This window comes from Balearica regulorum, chromosome 2, assembly GCF_011004875.1.
Source record: "Balearica regulorum gibbericeps isolate bBalReg1 chromosome 2, bBalReg1.pri, whole genome shotgun sequence".
Classification (NCBI taxonomy): domain Eukaryota; kingdom Metazoa; phylum Chordata; class Aves; order Gruiformes; family Gruidae; genus Balearica; species Balearica regulorum.
In genome coordinates this window covers 158,061,045-158,081,163 of record NC_046185.1, presented here as the reverse complement: position 1 = coordinate 158,081,163, position 20,119 = coordinate 158,061,045, and the positions used below count along the sequence as shown (strand labels likewise).

The 20,119-nt window shown below is 41.2% G+C and overlaps 1 protein-coding gene across 2 annotated transcripts in view; it reads right to left on the bottom strand.

The window, feature by feature from the left end:
* Window positions 1-1,046: 1,046 nt before the first annotated feature.
* Window positions 1,047-20,119, bottom strand: part of PTPRN2 (protein tyrosine phosphatase receptor type N2) — a 674,941-nt gene continuing 655,868 nt past the window's right edge. For both annotated transcript variants that reach the window (XM_075746622.1, XM_075746624.1), the window contains 2 exons: window positions 11,131-11,204; window positions 1,047-5,761 (listed from right to left, as the gene is read on the bottom strand). In XM_075746622.1, the coding sequence (XP_075602737.1) occupies window positions 5,690-5,761; window positions 11,131-11,204 (146 nt within the window). In that variant the 3' untranslated portion in view covers window positions 1,047-5,689. The remainder of the gene's footprint in view (window positions 5,762-11,130; window positions 11,205-20,119) is intronic.

The window sequence follows — 20,119 nt, the reverse complement described above, 5'->3', positions numbered from 1 at the left end:
TCCTAAATTACACCACCAGGAAAATAGCTATAATGGTGCATATATTTTCTTTCCAAGATGAAAGTCACCTTCTTACACTGAGAAAGGCATAGATATTAAAACACGCAACTACATAAACAAGGTTAAAGAACGTAAAATGTGATTCTTCTGATAGGAAGGGAGTGAGCTGGACCAGGATGGTTCCTAACTTTCTATTTACATTTTTCCAGTTATTTCCAGGTAAGCGGCAAACTGTTTTAAGTCTTCTTCAAAACACAAGTTATATTTTAACACACAATACATGACCATGAAAATTGCCACGCTAGGGCTGTCTAATCCTAAAGACTGCCTCTGATAACAGCTAACAATAGATATTTCATGGACAGATACAAACCTTCATGTAATGGACAGTGCTTGTGGGAAAATTACTTCCTATCACCCAGGGAAAAGACTGGTTATTTTATGCTGTGCTTATGTGGGAACCTTACACTTTTATTCCTCTTAACCTTATTTAATATAACAGTGAGTATTTTCCATTACCTGTTCAAATCCTTCTATGAATCCTGCTACTATTTTAAAACTATAAATCCTTGGGCAGCCCATACCACACATTATGTGATGCTCTGATCCACCACCATTTCCTCCCCAAAAACATTTTCCTGCAAGAGGGTTTCATTTATTCCATTTGTTAACTTGTACGCTACGTGACGCGTGCTATAGGCCAAACTTTTTCATGTCCCGGTTGTACAAGGAAGGTCGCTGTAATTTAGTCATTTTTTTGCCTGCTTCGCTTTCTGGTCTGAACACAAGAGTCTGCCTCGATGGCGGCGTTGGAAGCCGTGACGTTCCAGGCCACACACCCAAGCCAGAGGTGGCTGCAGGCTCTTATGCTCAGAGCAGATTAAACACGGACCTCGAAGCCGTCAGCAGGACGCTGGTGCCCCTTTTGTCAGCCCCGCGTGCCCACCTCGGATATTCAGAATCCAGCTCTCCAGCAACGGGGGGAGGTTTCGCTCCCACCCCCAAATAAAAGCCAAGCACCAGCTGGTAATGCTGTATTCACAGTACCGTACTCCACAGACAATGTGACTTTATTCACAAATATGATTTTTACAGAGGTAGAACAAAATACTTTGTATAATCTTTTTTTTTTTTTAAACTATATACATATAAAGAATATAATAGAATGACAAGAAAGAAAAGGTTGTAAACAAAACAATATTATGCCATCAAATACAGTACAAACAGCATGCAAGAACAGCTTCAAATGAAATCTTGCTGGTGTAACTTTGTTTTATTTCTAATGTGGTAAATGAAGAGTAGTAAAGAGTCATGCTCTAATTGGATTGAGTATGCCACAGCTCTGCAATTTTGTTTTAATTATTTTTTTTTCTTTTACAATAAACCAACAGGACAGCTTTCTTTTGACTGTGGTGGGGAATGCTTTTGTAATGCCCAATGTAATCTTAACCGAAAAATATAATAATCAAATCTACAAAGTGTACTCTCATTTAAAAAGCAAAACCATAGAAACTGTACAGTTTTAAAAAGCGAATTATCTCAACTGCTTCTTAAGAGAATTTTCTAAACAAAGAATAAAATATGCAGAATAAATATCAGGAGAGCTATTGTTTTGTAACAAAGCTAATCAAATACTTGTTTTCTATTCCAATAAACAGGTTTTTTTAAATTAATGACTATTCTGGAAATTATGAAGTGGGCTGGGTTTTATTAATGTTCCACTTGACTAATAAAGCATGAACTCCTTACAGGTACTATAGCTGTCATTCCCTTGGGGATGGATGGAGATTGGTTCTGCATGCATGCTAGAGACAGGAACAAGGTTTAGTCATTGGTGTAGATTTAAAAAATATTTTAAATGTTTTAAATGTTTAGTAGGTTCTATAAAAATAATCTTGCTTGTTTTGCTATTGGATTGAGATTTGGATATGGGATTTTCTGCTGAAATTGCTTCTTGGCCTCACAGTTGCCAAGGACTTCCACTGGATATTACCTGGGATGCACCAGGTCCCACAGATGATGGTCAAGAGCAATAGTTAGAGCTCACACCGAAAACACGTGAAGCCAACAGCAAACCCCGCACTGTTTCCCTTGTGGCTAGGGCTGAACCTTGAGGATCTGGGCTTTGGGGAACAAGGCTGTCCTGTCCCTCCATCCCTCCGAATCCCACCCCGTGCGCTGGGAAGGGTGGCTGTGCTGTTACTCCTATGAACTATCAATGCTGGTGACAACCACCTCTCCATCCTTCATGGCTGCACCCACTGGGACTACGTGAGCGTGGAGTCTGGTCCCAGTCACTGGTGCCGGGGTCGGGGTCAGCAGCCATGCTTGCTGCCGTTCCCGTGGGAAAACGGGGTTTTGTCCCTCTGCCGCAGGCTTTGACCATTCAGGATGGAAACTGTGAGCTCTGGGGTTAAATCACCCTCCTGCAACTCCCCTGCTAAATGTCATTTAAAGATTCAACCACACAAACAGCACCTGTAGATTCAATTTGTCTTTATCAGGAACATGAGGATGGTCAATATTAAGCACATGCTGTTTATGGCTACACGTCAGGCACCAGCCCAAGCTTCAATTGCAATCCGTTTACTAAAGATCAAGCAGAATATTGAACAGGGAAGGGCTGTGGGTCTCATCTGACTCTGGGCTCTCAGGTGATCCTGGCTTCCAGGGAGAAGCTCAACTCAACCTGCCAGTGAACACGGGGCAGGTCCCACGTCCAGCGCAAGTGGCCGGGGGTGGCCTGAACAACATCCTTCGCCAAATCACAAGGATTCACTGCACAACTGCAGTGAAAAGGGTAAAGAAATTCCTGCCCTGCATGAGACATCCATCTCTGTGGCTTCATCCATGGCTTTGGCATCTTCCCGGGAAATGGATTGTCAAACCCCTCCGGATCGCCCTGGTACAACTGAAACCTGCATTTCACTAATAGGTCCTGAAGCAAATTATCACCCCCCAGAAGTAGGGCATTTATTGAGAGGTGTAAATAATATGCTACCTGCACAGACGAAATATTCTGCATGACAGTTTACAGTCAACAGAATAAGGCTGGCACCTCTTTGTGGAAGAACTGTACAAAACACGGCTGAAATAACAGGATTGTCAATGACATTCAGTGGGATATACTCCAACCCTCTAAGTAAGACTGCATCTTTCTGTTGTGTAAACTGGTCTACAAGTATGAATAAAACAATATATCCCTGCCCCATTAGCCTTGGGGAAGATTAATGCCCTCTAATCTACGCTAAATAAACTCTGAAGCATGAAGACCAATATTTAAGTCCTACACTCAGCTGCTTGCGAATGAATAGGGATCACCCTGAAATCACTATTATGAAATGCAAATATTTGCAAAAGAACAATTAAAAAATATTCCTGAAGTGCAAACGAAAGGCTCGTCAGCCATGTTTGTGGTATGCACAGGGATGGTCAGAAGGCGAACGCTAATGAATCCCAGGGCAGAAATCTGTGCTAAACACCCATTAGCCCATCGGCAGTAGGCAATGGCACAGCATCTTGCACAGGGAAATAATTCTACCTGATAATCAGAGGGCTTGGCTTAGGATGCCCTAGTTTTGATTCTTTGGACAGTATGTTTGGATATAACTACCTGTAGTTTCAGAAAGCTGCAGTACATGGCTCACAGTAAATCTATATTTCACACACTTGCTGATACTGCTCAAACTGATCTCATCTGCCCTGATCTGCAATTTTGTGTTAGCTAAAGTAATAAAAGAATCCTGTTAAACCTAAATTATCAAATGAAAAAGGCAATTTTCTCATTCATACTCCATTAGTTTTTTTAGTTATTGCTAGGAAAGCTCTAAAATGCTTAGGCCATAAAATAAACATGTGGCTTAATGTACAGTATGTGTACTTAAGAGGATGATGGCATCTGCAGTAACTGCTCTGTACTGCCATAGTAATGGGATGCACAAATTAAGCAACAGCACATACCAAGTAAAGCATACAAAAATGTATGGCGAAAAGTAACAAGCCTTCTGCTTTTTTTTTTTTTTTTAATAACTCTTTAATTGCTAAAAAGAAGAAATCACCAATAGCCACACCTACAACACAAAATTGCAACATGGTTGATTTTGATAGATGCCTGTTACCTCTGTGCCAGCAAAACTCTATGATATTGTATCTTTAACATTTCACTGATTAGAAGTTTATAAAAGCTTCCCCTTCCCAAATGAAATTCAAAGATATATTTTCCAGTGCTGAAGTCATACGATTAGCCTAATACGGTTTTAAGCACACAACACTGTTAAGATTTTGGAAAAAAAACCACCCCAAAATTCTTAAATGATGGAGATGTAGGAGAATATATGAAAAAGCATCCAACTATTCACTTTTGAAAATGAAATTAAGAGCCTAGATCACTTAGGAACCTTTGATAATTTTACTCTCAGGCCCCTCATTCAAACATATCAGAGTACTTTCTATCAGCAATTTCAATTCCTGCAGAACAGTACCACAACTAAACCTGTGAATTCACGTAAGCAAGATTGCATAACCAAACCATTCACAGACATATTTTAGCATTACTTTGCAACAGTAGGCATTAGGGTTTTGAGAACACAAGAATCTCTGAAATGCAACCCGTGTGCTTCTTTATCCCTTAATGGTTAGTTAAACCAGCTATCATTCAGAACAAGGAGCGAGCAGAGCCTCTGCAGAAAGGTGCAACGAACGTCTGGATCAGACAAATTGGAGATTTCTCCTTCAGCCAGGCTTTTACAGAAATATATTTTCCTGGCTAAAAAGGATGGCACAGCACAGTTTTACAGAGGGAAATGCAAAAATATAAAGAGGAGAGTCTCATTTTCTTCCTCAGTAATCCCATAAAATCAACAATCTCTTTCCATAACAGCTCTGGACATTTACCTGACTGCTGACAGGGCCCTTCCCCATCACCTGAGCTGAGTCTAGGCTCCCCTCTTCCGCGCTGTCAGTGGTAGGTACACGGTCAGAGTTGTGCTCGTTATCCCCTGGGTTCCCATTAATGTGACCAACTTGTTCTCCCCAGTTGCAACAACTGTGCAGGCCTATTTACTTATAGTTCGGATTTTCTTCCATTCATGGCACAAAGCTGAAAAGTAAACAACAGTTAAGAAACCGTCTGCCTGCCAAAGCCCAGCACGAGAAGGTGCAGGCTCTCTTTGCCAGAGCCTGGACCTGTGTTTACTCACACCCTCAGCGCTGTTTCATGCTCTTGCTCGGCATTGTATAGGAACAATCCCCATCCTCTTCAGGCCCCCCACTCTTATTCAGCCTTTGAGAAGTTACAAAATATAACAGAACACTGTTTTCTGAGACTATATTGACTGCACTAATTACCCACAATACTGTATATTTGCTATTAAGAACATGAATGTGTGCTTTCAAAGTGTGACATTCAGGGCTTTGAGGATGTGAAAGGAATTAGATGGATTGTTCTGTCACTTAATCCGAGGCTTCAATGTACTCTTAAAAATTCGTTTAAAACCCCAAAAAACAGAATACACATTTTAACTGTTGAACTTTTACCAGCTAAAGGAGTTTGTAAGGACCCTATCACTATGTGGTTACAACAGAAGATACACAGTTAAGTCAGGTCATGGTTTCCAAGAACATTCACAGGGACTGAGGATGAGGAAAACGAGGGACGTATCCTGCGGGAACCTTCGGGACACTGGGCCGCTCACTGGGGAAGTGCCTTGAGTATTGCATTCACTTCCTCTGCAACCGCCGTCAAAGCAAACTCAAACTGCTCCTGCAGAGAGAACAAACGCATACTCTGAATAATAAAGCAAAACACTTTCCAAAAGCCTGGCGCACTGTTCTGCAGCCAAGCATCCTCAAGACGTTGTTAAAAATATGAATATGCAGGAAGAACTGTACACTGCAACAGAAAGGAACAAAATGTTCTGGGATTATTGATGCCATATAACATGTTTGACAGCATCTTGAAGCCGGAGTCATTTTAATGGAGAAAAATGTTGGTGGCAGAAACTAAGCTATTGGGACACAATGATGTATTGCAATTGCGTGGTCGGAAGGGTTTGGGACTAGTTGATCACCAGTCATTTCCTTCTGACACAGAGATGGAAACTTGTTAACATAATTGAGATATGAAATAGGTGAGATGCTGCAAAGCAGAGCCTTTGGCTTTTCTCAGGACGGCTTCTAGTTGAAATCAGCTAGAATAAATATCCCCTCACCTTCTATCTATTCTATAAAACAGTATCTGCTTTTTGGTTTACCTGTTATTGTCCTTTTTCAGCCTTCCTTTTTAATGGTCTTTCTGCACCCACAAATTACCTAACAATGTTTAGACCACTCCTATTTAATAAATACATGGGAAGGCTTTTCCCTGCTAATAATTCACTGAAAGCATAAATCCAGAATTACTAACAGGCTTCTGCACTGGGTTGCCAAAGGTGTGAAGAACACAGCCGTGAATGGCCACCTCATCTATGTGTGACCCTAACACACTCCTGAACTGTGTAGTCCTACAGGACTAAAAAGCTTTACTTCCTCAAGGTTAACCAGTGTTATATTTTCTAAGAACGTAATTTTTCTCAGAAATTTAGCCTACTGAAATATCCGACAGGATGACTTGGTGTTTGCAACTTTTCAGATGCGGAATGTGAGCAGTTTACTCAGAATATAGGCAAATGAAGGACACCAGACAAAGACTGTGGAGAAGTTTCTGGATTTTCTATAAGTACTACAGCGGTTTAAGCCAGCGAGGATCAAAAGTCATTGAAGAACCAACTCTGAGAATGGAGGTCTGAGATGCATCCTGCAAAGTACCCTGAGACCACTGCTAGGATACTACCTGTGTCTCCAATTAGGAAATTGGTGGTCTAGTAGGTACCTCCAGCCCCTCAGTTTGCCCTGCCAGGTGCTGTGCAGGATGGCTGCATGTATGTACGCAGCAGTGGCGGATGGCTGCAGAACACAGCCAGTCCCAAAAGGTGATTACTGGACTAGTAGCATTAATTTTCCGCAGTGTTTCGCTTTACTGCAGAAATCTGCAGGAAGGATGAAAGAACAAACCACAGATGTGTAACTCAGAGATCAGAAAGATGGCTGACTTCTAATTCCTGCAATTCGGTGCCAGTCTTCTCTGCCTTGTCTTGCCCCACTGCAGAGTCATCTCCCATGTGGAGATGCCTCAGAAAGAAGTAATGATGGCACAGTTCCTGAGCAGAAAAAGAACAAAACTCAGAATAATCTCTCAGAGACACTGACGTTCAAGAATTTTGCTTGCTGCTGTCAAAGTGGCAACCTTGTACATTTGCTGGACTGAAGCCAACAGTTTTTAATCAGACATCAATTCACCCTAAAGAGTAAGACTCATCATCATTAGGAACAGAAAATGCTGTATATGCCCGCCTATGCTTCCCCGGACTCCCCAAGGTCTCTGCAATTAAAGAAAAGACTGGAAATGCTGGTAGCCACCCCGGAGCATCAGCTGTATTTTAACTGGAGTTAACTCGCTGAATGTGTGAGAAGAGCTGGAGGGCAGTGGAGGCAGAGAGGGCATTCATCTGGACACACTGGTCCAGGACCAAACTGAGTGATTGTAGCAGCTCAAAAAGCTTCAGGAAATTTGGGCTGATGTACAAGAAGTGCTTGCCTCTGGGAAAAAAAAGCCTTGACAGGAAGAGTCATCAGCTGCTGGACCCCATCAGTGCAGCCCTACCAGGTGAGAGACCTGTGGAGCAGCCTGGACAGGGTGGAAGATCCTGGGGCTGGCAGGAGAGGGGCGAAGCGGGTGCTCCCAGGATGCAGATGCTCAGACGTGAGCAGGACAGCTGGTCCCCATCGCTGCCAGTCCTTGGAGCATGGGGAGCACAACAACACAAGAGGCTGATCTGAGCATGATGGGGTTGACGTGGTGATGCAGCCAAGTTTTAGAGATGTGCAGATGCCTCTTCCAAGATGTGGGCGTCCGTTCGGAAGAAAGGAAGCTGCCCATGGTAATGAGGCCACCTAATGTGCTCTTCATCCGAGTATTTTATAGTCAGGAAGAGCTTGAAAGATTGGGGACTACAATAGTTTAATATTAGTCCCATTACTGAAAATAGCATATTATTCTAAAGTTATTCACTGAGCAAATCTGCCCTTTAACTTTGTTGGTCCGAGATGTGTTCACCTTATTTGTGAAGATCTGTCAGGCTGGAGACCATCTGAGCTGCGAGTGCCTTTACCCCTCACGGAGGGGTACCCCTCACATGAGCACATGGCATCGTTGCTCTCGCCCGAGGACCGTGGATTGATCAACATGAACTCCAAAGTTCAGACATGGATTTTAGAGACAAGTTCAGTGGAGGCCACCAGCCAACATTAGGTGTGACCCTAAATTACCTAGGCAAAACAACTTACAAAGTATCATCTTTATAGCCAGAGCTCAAAGCTGGCTGTGAAACACTGCAGTAAAGGGGACAGTGAGCAGACACACGAGATGTGCGAGGACTCGGTCTTTCTGGGATGGTGCAGCTGAGCTCTTCCCCCTCCTTCCTTCTGCATAATACGCAGAGGTGAAATGCAGCTTCCATTGATGTGTATCGCCCCCCTCCAAAGACAAGCCTTTACGCATCTCCCACACCTTTCCATGAGAACAACCACAGATCAAATTAATTACAGTAATTTTTAAAGGAGCTCAGTTTGTTGTTTTGCACAGCTACACTGTCATTCACACATGCTATTTGCATATACAGGATTGACTGGAGATGAATTTTAACATCTAGCTGTGCCTAGAAAACAGAGCTGGACAGGTATTTTGTGGCGTCAGTGCAGAGGTGACAAGAATATATTTAATAAAAAATAGTAAGCTATATCAAGTCTACAAATAAAAATTCCCAGGAAAACAAACTGAGTACATGTAGCATATGTGACACAATAAGGAACCTTAGCTAAACATTTTAGATTGTGAGAGGAAAGATATAGCAGGAGAGAGGAAAAAAAGGAAATATATATTTTTCCCATCACAGAGAATATGCTTCCTCCTTCATTGCTTTTTCCTCTCACATGTGGCATATCAATTCTATTTTATGATTCCCCTGCAAAAAAACAACAAAACCATGAACCCTGCATTATGTTTCTCAGAAATGCAGAATGTGGTTATGATAATTTCATTACCATTTATTATATACAGTGCTTTTGAATTAAAGATCCCTTCCAGAAGACAAAATGTTGCAAACAAATCTTTCACATGCTTATTGAAAACGTGGAGCGCTGCCTGCTGGAAACACAATAACATTGCTGAAGTACGTTAGTGTTTATTTTGCCTAGGGATATTCTGTAATTGGCATTTCTAACCTGACTTTTAATCCATTGTTTTAAATTACTCCAAGAGTCTAATATTCCTCATTTGTATTCAGTTGGGAAAGCACAGGGGTTTGTTTAAATCCATCAGAAAAATTCTCTGGGGATCGTGCACTGCTAGCATGTAACCAGATATTTATAATTTGCAAGACATTAGCTTGAATAAGTGATTTGGGTGGTTTTGAGAAAATGACAATGATGGAAGAAGGAGCAAGAGGAGAGATAAGCAATATCCTGAGAAAATTTTTCATCCTGGATGAAAACACAGGATACATTTCTTTTCTGGAGCTCTTCCACATAAATGTTTGGAGGGGAAAAACATGTCTTGAGCGAGATTTTTGTGGGACCCGGGTAAGTATTTCTGAGCTAAGTAAGAGAAGTTGTTTACATAATTCTTTGGTTCTGGAGCTATGTTTTTCTTATGTTGAAGTTAACAAGCTGTAATTTCTCTGCCCTCAGAGGGAAACTGGAATCTGAGCTCTATATTTCTACAGAGCTGCCATATATTTTGGATGCATTTACAGAGTAGTTCAGGACTTGCATCTTCCCTCACAGTAAATATATATGACATTGGATATTGTGTGCTATACTAATTTTTTTCCCAGTCTGAATAATCAAAGCCGAAGAAAGCTTTGTGCAATTTTATGTCTTACTTGCAGATAAAGATTAGTTAGCTTTGACCGGCTCATCATTATTTTTCATGCACTTATTTAATTGGTAAATAATAATTAATGTCCCCCCAACTGTTCTCCAGCACCACCTCTCCTAGTATTAGTGGGAAGATAAAATGATTGGGAAGAGATTCGAGAAAAGCTATGAACCAACGATTCCCTGCAAAACACATTTATTTCACCTTTGTCCCTCAGCAATTTCAGCTCCCTAAATGCTGCAGACTTTCCTATCAGTTCCAGCTTGGCAAGACAGAGTGCTATCACGTCGCTCTCGTTACTCAGTTTGGGCTATAACTCTTATTCGATATTTTACAATGTCATGTACAGATTTATTTGGTCTCCATGTCATGAATGAGTTTCTTTTTGTCATATTTGCAGCTCTTAACTTGCAGCAAATAACCCAAAATATCATTCCACACATCACTGAAATTGTTAACAGTAGAAAGTTTCATTTCTAATTTAAGGGATTGCACTCACACCATCAACCAGCTTTAAAAGTTTTACATTGTGGAAAAATGTCAAAACTATTACAACTGATAGGAACCATAGAGTAAGATGTTCACCTCACCAAGGGGTACAAATATAGTCACCATGCTACATCCATAAAGGACATGGCTTTAGGCACGGTGTAAGCTCTTCTGCTCAAAGATGCTAAAAATGACTCGATTTCCTACAAGACCACATTTCCTTTAATTCAAAACCTTATTTTTCAGAAAACAAATCAAATGCAGCAGTTACATTCTCTTTAATGACTTGAAGCTTTTAAGAAAATATTACATGCACAGTTAAGCACAGATTCTCTAAGAAAATAATCCATATTTCAGGATGAAAGCAAGAACATTCTTTCAAATGCACATTTTCTTTAGTAGGCTATAGATTGTTGTCTTGACTGCCCTTCATATATGGTAATCAAGATAGATGTTGGAGATGTTACAAGAAAGAGCAGTAAACACCAAAGAAAGTAGCCGAGATAAATCTTCAGCATAAATAAACCTCAGTTGGTAGGGAGCCAAACAGAGTAATCAGCAAGCGACCTGCGTTAAATTAGGTCATACCCTCTCTCTTCTGTCATGAAAACAACTACTGTGAAAGACCTTTAATGTATTTAAAATCCCAGTGGATTTACTGACAGTACCTTTGTCTGGACCATGCCTGGTCTCTGGTCCCTCAAGTGCTCCAGGGTAGCAGCAATATCAATCTCTTTAGCACCTGCAACAAACCACAAATTGGGCTGAGTTCAGAGCACAAGATAATCCATGCTGCATCTGTCAATCTCTTGCTATCGGGTTCCCTTTGGGCTAACAGTCCAATTGAAAATTATTACATCCATCTCTCAGCAGACTTGGCAGGCAGCTGCAATTTTTGTGTTCATATAGAAAAATAAGAGGTTGGGGCAGCTTTTATTAACATTAATTCAAGAAAAGCCAGAGAAAAACAAATTCTTGAAAATGCCTCTGCACCTCGAGCAGAATATATTTTGCAGAACCTAAGGGTCCATCGTGTCAATGCCACCGAGTGCCCCTTTGTCACTTCTAAGAGCATGCACTGAATTAAGGGCCTGAACCACACGAAGATTTATGTTGTTAAAACAAGATTTAGGTGAACTTTTGTCACCTGCAGCTGAGATCCAGAAAAGCTGTCTGTGGCTCGCTAGTTCAGGACCTGCCAGACCATCTCGCTGCACGATCACCGTTTCAGCTGGCAAATCCACGGCATTTTCTTTAGGTTTTATGTTGGATGTCTGGACATCGCTGCCATGTAGTGACTGGCAGCACCAGGATGCAGAAAACAGGCACGCGGAGCCTAACTCTTGTGGGGACTGGCTCCCTTCCTCACTGCAAATGGAGGTGCTCTCTTTTCTACCATGATCTGTGGAGAGCAAAGCAAGTCCTTGTGCCTCTCACCTTATAATAAGCCAGAGCCTAGAGAACCAAAGGGGACATGGTGATGCAGATTTCCTCCTTAATTTTCTCCAGTTTGAGATGTTTCAAAACCATCCTCCTCATTTTCCTTAAGTGTCTAATCATATACATGTTTTTTGAAGGCATTGAGAGGAAATTAGGATCCTGTTAGTCCCTGTATGAACTCCAAGAGTAGAAGCCCAGCCGAAAGGCCTTTGAGCTGAGTTCAGTTGTCTCTCTCACATCTGTCCCCTTCTGCATCTTGCAAGAACATCACACAGCACCAAAGCATCGGGCAGAGGGTCACCCGGGCCCAAGTGTGACTGTCCCATCTCTGCTGCCCTATCCCCTGCTGCCCTGGATGTTCATACATTCTTCTGGGGCAGTCATGGAGCTGCAGCCTCTGAAGCTTAGGAAGGTGCTGACCTCAGGTCTCCTCCCTTTTGTACATAAACTTTTATCATAGCTTGTTTATCAAGGACAGGAATCAGCTACAATTCTGAAATCTGCTCCATTTTAAAAGATACTCAATGGTGTGCTCTGAAGAAGATCGTGGCCCTTTGATGTACAATTTGACAACTGTTTCCTATTGCTTGGCCCTAGGAGTCTCCTGGCCCAGCCTTTGCCAATCAGGACTTCCTTCTGGGGGCATTTAAATCTCTCCAACTATTCCCAGGGGTCTCAGTGCCAAATTTGGGAGCCACGCACCTAATGTGTTGCCACTGCAATAGCTCACTTGTACACATCTTGAACGTTTACTTGTTTAGTTCCCAGGACTGGATTTGGGGTATTGGACCCAATGCTTATCACTCTTCCTACAACTTTTGTAATTTAAGGGATTAAATCTAACTGTAATTAGGTTCATGTCAATGTAAACATCATGCACCTCCTCATTTACCCAACTGAACTTTATAACTCAGGCCCATCTTTGAAAAAATTCAGAAAAGCAACTAATAGTAAATGTCTTAATTTGGTTTCCTTTGATAAAATGCATGAGAAAATATTTAAAAATAACATCAGCTTTAGAAGAATAATTGATTTGCAATACGTTCTTCGTATTGATGAAAATACATTCTTCAGCTATATCAGAAATTGAGTTTGTCCAGTAAATGTAACAGTGACAACTTAGAAAAGGCATCTGACAGATACTTTTGCTAATTACCGTGGGTTGGGGCATTGTACGGCTTCTGCTTCCTCCCCCCCTCCCCGCACTGTACAGGAATTTACAGGGATGAGCTTTGGAAAAAAACAGAAAGTTTTATTTTAAAATAAAAACCCCCGACCTCCTTAAAACAGAGCAAAGCAATACATACTCACACGTGCTGTAAAGTCTGGTAACAGTGACAGTAATTATACCTTAAGTCTGTTGCAGATTTTGCAGTGGCAGTACATCTGGCAAGCATCATGAAGGTGCACTCTTTGTAAGGCCTCGCACTGGTGTGACACAGTAGCTCATTTCAGCATTTAGTCTCACTCATGCATGTGCAATTAGGTGGGAATTTCCTATTCCACCACAGATGTCCATGGGAGCAGAGTTGTGTGAGTGCCGCACATGCTTTACAGCCGTACTTGCGGCCTCATTAGATTACCAGGAATTAAAATGCTCCAGTAGCATCTTGGCTCAACGTAAGAGGAATTTCATTTTTCAGAAATTAAGATACGAGAAAAATTTAAGACACCAACATCCATGGATGAGGTTAACCACAGTCCTGAGCTGGCCTCCCAGGTGTGCTGCAAGGATGAACCTGGAGATCGTCCCGGCAGAGGTGGCAAGCTGAAGTGCCACATGGGCTTCCCCATGGCCGCAAACGTGTACGTCCCCCCTCCAGTGAGGGACGGGCTTTATTTGAAACTGCTCTAGCCTCAGGCCAACACAGTAGCATATTAGGTGCGGGGAAAAGGTTCATGACAAGACCTAAGAACACTCTTTAATGGCCAGACGGGCTTCTGAGCTTCCCTTTGGAAGAGTTAATTCCTCCATTTCTGTGATGCAGATTGCACGCATTTACTAGCGAACTGATGCTTGCTTTTTTATCATCATTAACGGAATGACATGCCTAATAGTATGAACAACGCCTGATTATAAAATCCTGATTTAGCAAAACAGCAAAGCATATGCTTGCACTGGAACACAGGAATAGTCCTAGTGGGCCAGTGTGCTTAATGGAAAACTTTTTTTGAAATGTTTTATCAGTAGAAATCCCTGAAACATCAGTTTTTACTGATCAGTGTCCCCCCGCCCATGGTTTGTGATCAGTACATCATCACAAGCACTTTTGATGTCCTCAGCTACAGGTAATTAAAAGGAAAAGGAGAGCACAGTATGATTTTGCCCAAAGCATGTGCCTTGTTCAGAGGCCAGGGGGTTAGAAGCAAGGTGAAGCGGAGGCAGAGGTTGGTTTGCTTCCTCCTTTTTTCCCATTTCTGAATGCCTCTGACACTATGGTGATGTGAACTACCTAAGTGCCTAGAGAGGCTGGTCAACAGAACTTAGCGTTGCAAAAATGGGCAGCTGTTTTGCAAGAAAAATATCTTGGAAAAAGAAAATTCACAGGAAAAAGGATGAAATCAATGGCATAGGATAAAGCCAGCATGACTTGTTTCCTCTCTACATGAGCAAACCTCTCTTCCTCCCCCGCATCCACCACTACACGTTCTGCATCTATTCCCTTATTGTGCCTAAAACAAATGAGTTTTTAAATATATACTGCTAGTCCACTATTAAATCTCATTTTGTGACGAGGGCTTTTTTTCTATTCAAACTTACGCTAGATTGCTGTTACATTATGTAAATTCAGCTCTGAATTCCACTGATGTGTGCAATGATAGTCTGTAGAAAGTTCTCCGGTGACAGAGACGGACAAAGAGATTTTTCAAGACACAGAGGGAGGTCTGAACCCAACCTGCATTCACAGGTGACAGGAGCGCAGTGTTTAACTGCAGTGTGAGCTTTCAACTCCCTTTGGAATTATTTTGTTGAAATATGACACAAATTCAACATCATCTTCGCCACGCTGAGGCTTTTCCTTTAATCTGAGGGTACAACAGTATGGCATAACATTCTACAGTACCCAATAATACTTTATTTATGCTTTTGAGCCATTTCAGGTGACAAACAATACAGCATATGCCACACGACATTGGGAGAGAGGGCTATTGCATCTAAGGACATTAGGGTCAACTCATGCTTTTACTGAGATGGCTGCAAAATATCCAGACACTGCTAAGGTATTTTAAACATTGCTTATCTGGAAAGCCCACATACAAACTAAATTTGATGCTGTGGTTTAGAATCAAAGTGGGAAGAATTTGACGCAATGATTCCAAGGATACCCCATTACAGAAAGAGTTAAAAATGCCAGGCTGGAGAGCACCGATAATTGAGAAAGAGAACACAAAGTGTGTCAAAAAGGCAGTATTTTCCATCTTTTCTCCCCACCAATATGTATCTGTCTGCTTAGCAGTGCTACTGGTTTCAGAAAATAAAGAAGGGGGTAAAAGAGGGAGCGTTTAAAGAAAAAAGAACTGTGATTTCACCTTTCGAGTGTATTTTACTCTGTAGGGACTAAATTTGGTTTCTGTTTGTGACAGGTTCCTTTTTCACGTTGCATTTCATTGCTTGTTTTAAATGAACGTACGAATGTAACATAGTGTGAGACTGAGCTAATGTTGTACCGGCAGTATTGTGAAAAATGACTGTGCAATGGTTTTTTTTTACACAGAACATGCATTTGCAGTAATTCACTGTGAGCCAGATACTACCAGCCTTCCCTCTGCCCTCAGCAGCTCAGCAAGCTAGCTGAGTAAATACCTCCGTGAGCACTTCCACACCAGTGCAAGGCAGATTTTAACTTCAGTAATTAACTATCATCTTCCTGAAGGCTTGAAGCATTCACAGTGAGTGCACAACAACCCACATCAGGAACATTAACTGGACAAACTAAAAGAAAACAAGAGAAGATGCAAGCCGAATGATATTTTGCCCCCAAGGAGAGAAGCAGTTTCTGAAGTTTAGGGTCATATCCTTTTCAACCCTTTCTCTCCCCGCAGGCACTAAGGCAGGATGCATGCTGGCACTTAACAGCTGGTGCTCCTGATTAGCGGATCTCAAGGGGTTAAAGTGTTTGCCCTTAGATGGTTGCATAAGTGGAGTATCCAGCATGTCATAGAAACACGGGTGTAAGTTGAATTCCCTTTTCCTCCTGCAATAAATAACAAGCTAGCCAAATTCTGCTGCAGTAGGCTCCATGAGGTGACCAGCAGCAGCTCGCAATATTTAAAATCATTATGAATTACCTAATGTTAGTTTTATGGCTATAATATTGAAATCTTCCCTCTCTTCTCCTCCCCCTAAACATGGCAGGGGACCCATTCTGATCAGCACAAGACACATGAGAAACACTCGGTGGAGGATAATCCCTCCCACATTGTAGCAGCATTGCTGGCACTGCGACGGTAGAGGAATATGCCGGACAAAGTTGGTCAAGAGGGGTAACATATTTAATGTATCGGCTGGGAAGACAAAATGACAGTACATCATTAAAAAGTGGTTTTCAGGTTCAACACACTACAGAGCCTGTGCATCTAAAAAAGTGCTGGTTTTTTGGTTTTTTTTTTTTTCCTAAGAACAATCAGCATTTGTTACAGAAATGCATGAAAATTTTGGCTTCATGAAGACAAGCTTTGAGATTTTATTTTTGTGTAATAGGCTTGAACATACTTGCACTGAAAGCAAAGTCAAAAGTTCTATAATATTCATTGCTAATGAAAAGCGCAGTGTAGATTCTGTGAGACTGATAGAATTTTATATTAAAGGACTGTATTAAAAGGAATATTTTAGATTCTAGACGCTCTGAATTTTCTGTGTATTTATAAAAATAAAATGATCCTTAAATACTTCATCAAAGCAGTTATTTGTGGGGGGTTTCTTTTTAAATATCCCAAACTGAAGAGTTTTCTTTGTGATGTTTCACAAATACATATCACTCATAAATATTAAATTAAAAAGGATTTTTCTAGCTGGGAAAAACTTTCAGATCTACCAGCATATATCCTCAAAAAGACACAACTATAACTCTGCAGAACGGCTATAAATTTGTTACTGTGAGTCCTAAAGCATGGCTTGGTCATTAGGTTGCTATGTTTAGATACATTTGAATTCTCTTCCAGACTGAGACTCTGACTTCCTGCACCACTTTGGTTAAATCATTAAATTCACCCTTTGTTTCACACCATCATTTACAAAATGAACCATCTTTTTCCTACCTACTAAGTTGTTCTGAAGGCAAATCCATTAATGATTACAAGGTACTTGGACACTAGAGAGGTGAGGACCTAGATAGATACTCTTATTTTTTTCCTGAGTACCCTTTGCACCTTTCTCAGCCCTCTCTCTGTTCCTCTTGATCATAAAGTGATCACAAAGCTGAATCTATGATGTAGGAGTCATGCTGAGCGGTTGTAAATGTGGGTTTATTAGCACTGTTACCATTTCTCCTTAAGGAGATGATGATGATCTGTGTGGGAATAAGCATTTATCCCAACAGAAAGAAAAGGACTACTAAGGGGAATACAGAAATGACCTGTCAAGTGCCTTTCTTTTTGCGGCAATAAGTATTCAGTTTCATTCTAGTCAGATATTACCTGCTTAATGCATCTTTTTATATTTATTATATTGTATAGATTTTGAATTAGGCCTTGAAGGGCAAAGGAACTTGTTAGGTCAGATTAAAAACTGGCTTGTTAAAATCTCGAAGGAAGAGTCTCTAATACAGCTCTTTCCACTGTCGTTGCTAGAAGCTGAGAAAGATCCAATTAATATTTGCAAGATGTTGCTGATCGGCAGCCTTTTAGCCTCAGTCACGCACGGCGCAGTATTCGCAGGCAGTCGGGAACGCCGCGGAAGGATCACTTGTAATATTATGAAATGGCAAAATACACGCGAGAAAGAAAATAAGGGCAAAAATACAGTGTCAGCAAGGACAATCAGCTGTCTCATCACAGCGTGTCTGTGTTCAGGAAGAATACAAGTGATTTTCATGTTTGGGTGATGGCTGCATGACTCATGACTAAAAGTGATGCTTCATGGTCAAAGCAAAGTCGGGCACAGCAGCTTTATGCTGCTTTTCTTCTCTCCCTGCGTGAGGACTCTGACAAATAGGCTTTCTTGGGTTTAGTACAACATTTTCTGGCCCTTTTCTGTGGGTCAGCTTTGCCTTAGCAAGGAGGCAGACAGTGAACTGTAGAGACCCAAGGACAGAAACCTCCTAAAGAAGGACAGCCAGTAACTAGATCCAGGTCTGCCAGGAGCCTAATACACAAAAAAGGGCCCATCTATACTGCTGGTGGGATAGTGTACAGAAACAGGAGGGGGCTCTCTGGGGAGTTAGGAAGGTAAATCAGCACTCATGGACTATTACACTGTCATAGCTATGCTGTTTCCAATGCCCAAGCTAGCTGGACATAGCACAGATATGCTATAGATCTGCAATGCTCCTAAAGCCCTAGATGCCTCCAGCTTCCCACTGACAACTTCTAAAGGACAGCTCACGTAGCTGCTCCAGCAAGTGTTTGCCCCATTGAGTACTTAATGTTGCAGTGAAACATTTAATCACACCATATGAGGGGCAAACTCAATCTGATTAAAGAAGAAAGGGTCATAACTGGGGGGAGTGTAACACCACTTCTTCACTGACCATTAGTTTTAATGGCATACCAGTAATATTTACTAACTAGCTTAGTCTCAAAGGCCCAGCCTCATCTCATCTACTCCAGCCATCCTTGAAGTTCGAATTGGAGTTAGTCATCTCCTCTCCCAACAGCTAAGAGAGAGAAGGGAAGCTCTGATGGGCAATTCATTTGCCTGAGAATTATCCTCCAGAGGTGCGTATCATTCTCCATTGATGACTGAGGAGACCTAGACAACTAGGTTAGGTGAGATGCTTAACGCTAGGTGCTTTATATGGCTAAAGTTAGCCGAAATAAACCTGGGTTGAAAAGATTTGAGTTTATGCACTGCAGTTTCAGGCTCCTGAATGTTAGAATCTGCCAAATCTAACGGTATTTGAGATCTGTGTTTTGTGTCCATTGCCTTTCCCTCGTTCTTCACAGCCTAGTTTGGCAATCTTGACGGAAATGGCAAAAGGAAAAGCAACATGGAACCACAATGAAAGGATAAACCAGTTGCAGTATAGTGTGGGGAAAGCCATGGAAGTAAAAAACACTTTGTAAGAGTAACTGCTGGTTGTAGAGTGCTCTGCTGCAAAGAAACAAGAGTATTTTCTTGCTTCAACTTGCATTGTCTGAGTGCCCATTAAATAAAAACACTTGTAAATATTAGAGTTAAAAAAGACAGCTGAACAACAGTTAGAAACCACAAAAATAAAAGCAATTTTCATTTGTAGTTATCCAGATGTCTGCTGCTGTAGCTGCTGGAGTTCTGCTATTGGCCAGGAAGATCATTTGATGCTTTTCACGGAAAGAGAAAAGCATCAGCAAAAACCTAGTGAGGGACACACTTTTAAAGACAACAAAAAAGATAAATGTATTCAGGCTGGCATTTTCATTAAAAGCTTATTCCTTCTCTGAGATGAACAAAATCTGTGTGCATACATGTACATAGTTAGGGATGGACCCAATGTATACTTGAATCTGTGAACTGCTCGTAATTTCAAACAAAATACGTAAGTGCTTCTATACACCTAACAATGACCCAAACTAAAATTTCACTATTTTTATTTAAAAAAACCCCACAAAACAACCACAACAAAAAAACCCCAATGGGCAAAGCAAGCATATAAATGGAGAAGGGAGTACTTTAACAAAAATGAAGTAATGAAAATTATTGTGACAGTCATACACACAACAGCGTATACATTACAGAATGTGTTATTGTTTACACATTTAATATTAATACTTGAAAACTGCATGTTATAAATGTAAGTGATGTGGCTTTGTCAGTACACAATCCAAAGGAAGGTGATACCGAAGATGGAACACCTAAGAACAGCCTAATATTTTAAAAACTGCTACAGGAAAATAATGTTTCTAAGCTTACAATGATTTCAGCAGTCTTGTAGAGATGGAAATTCACTACTGACATGTCAGTTTTTAAGCTAATATCCTTTGTCAATGCAGAAAAAAACATGCAGAAACCACTCACTGTAACTGAATGCAAATGGATGCTAATTTCAGGCCCAATCCTTCCTCACTTCCACTGTGCAT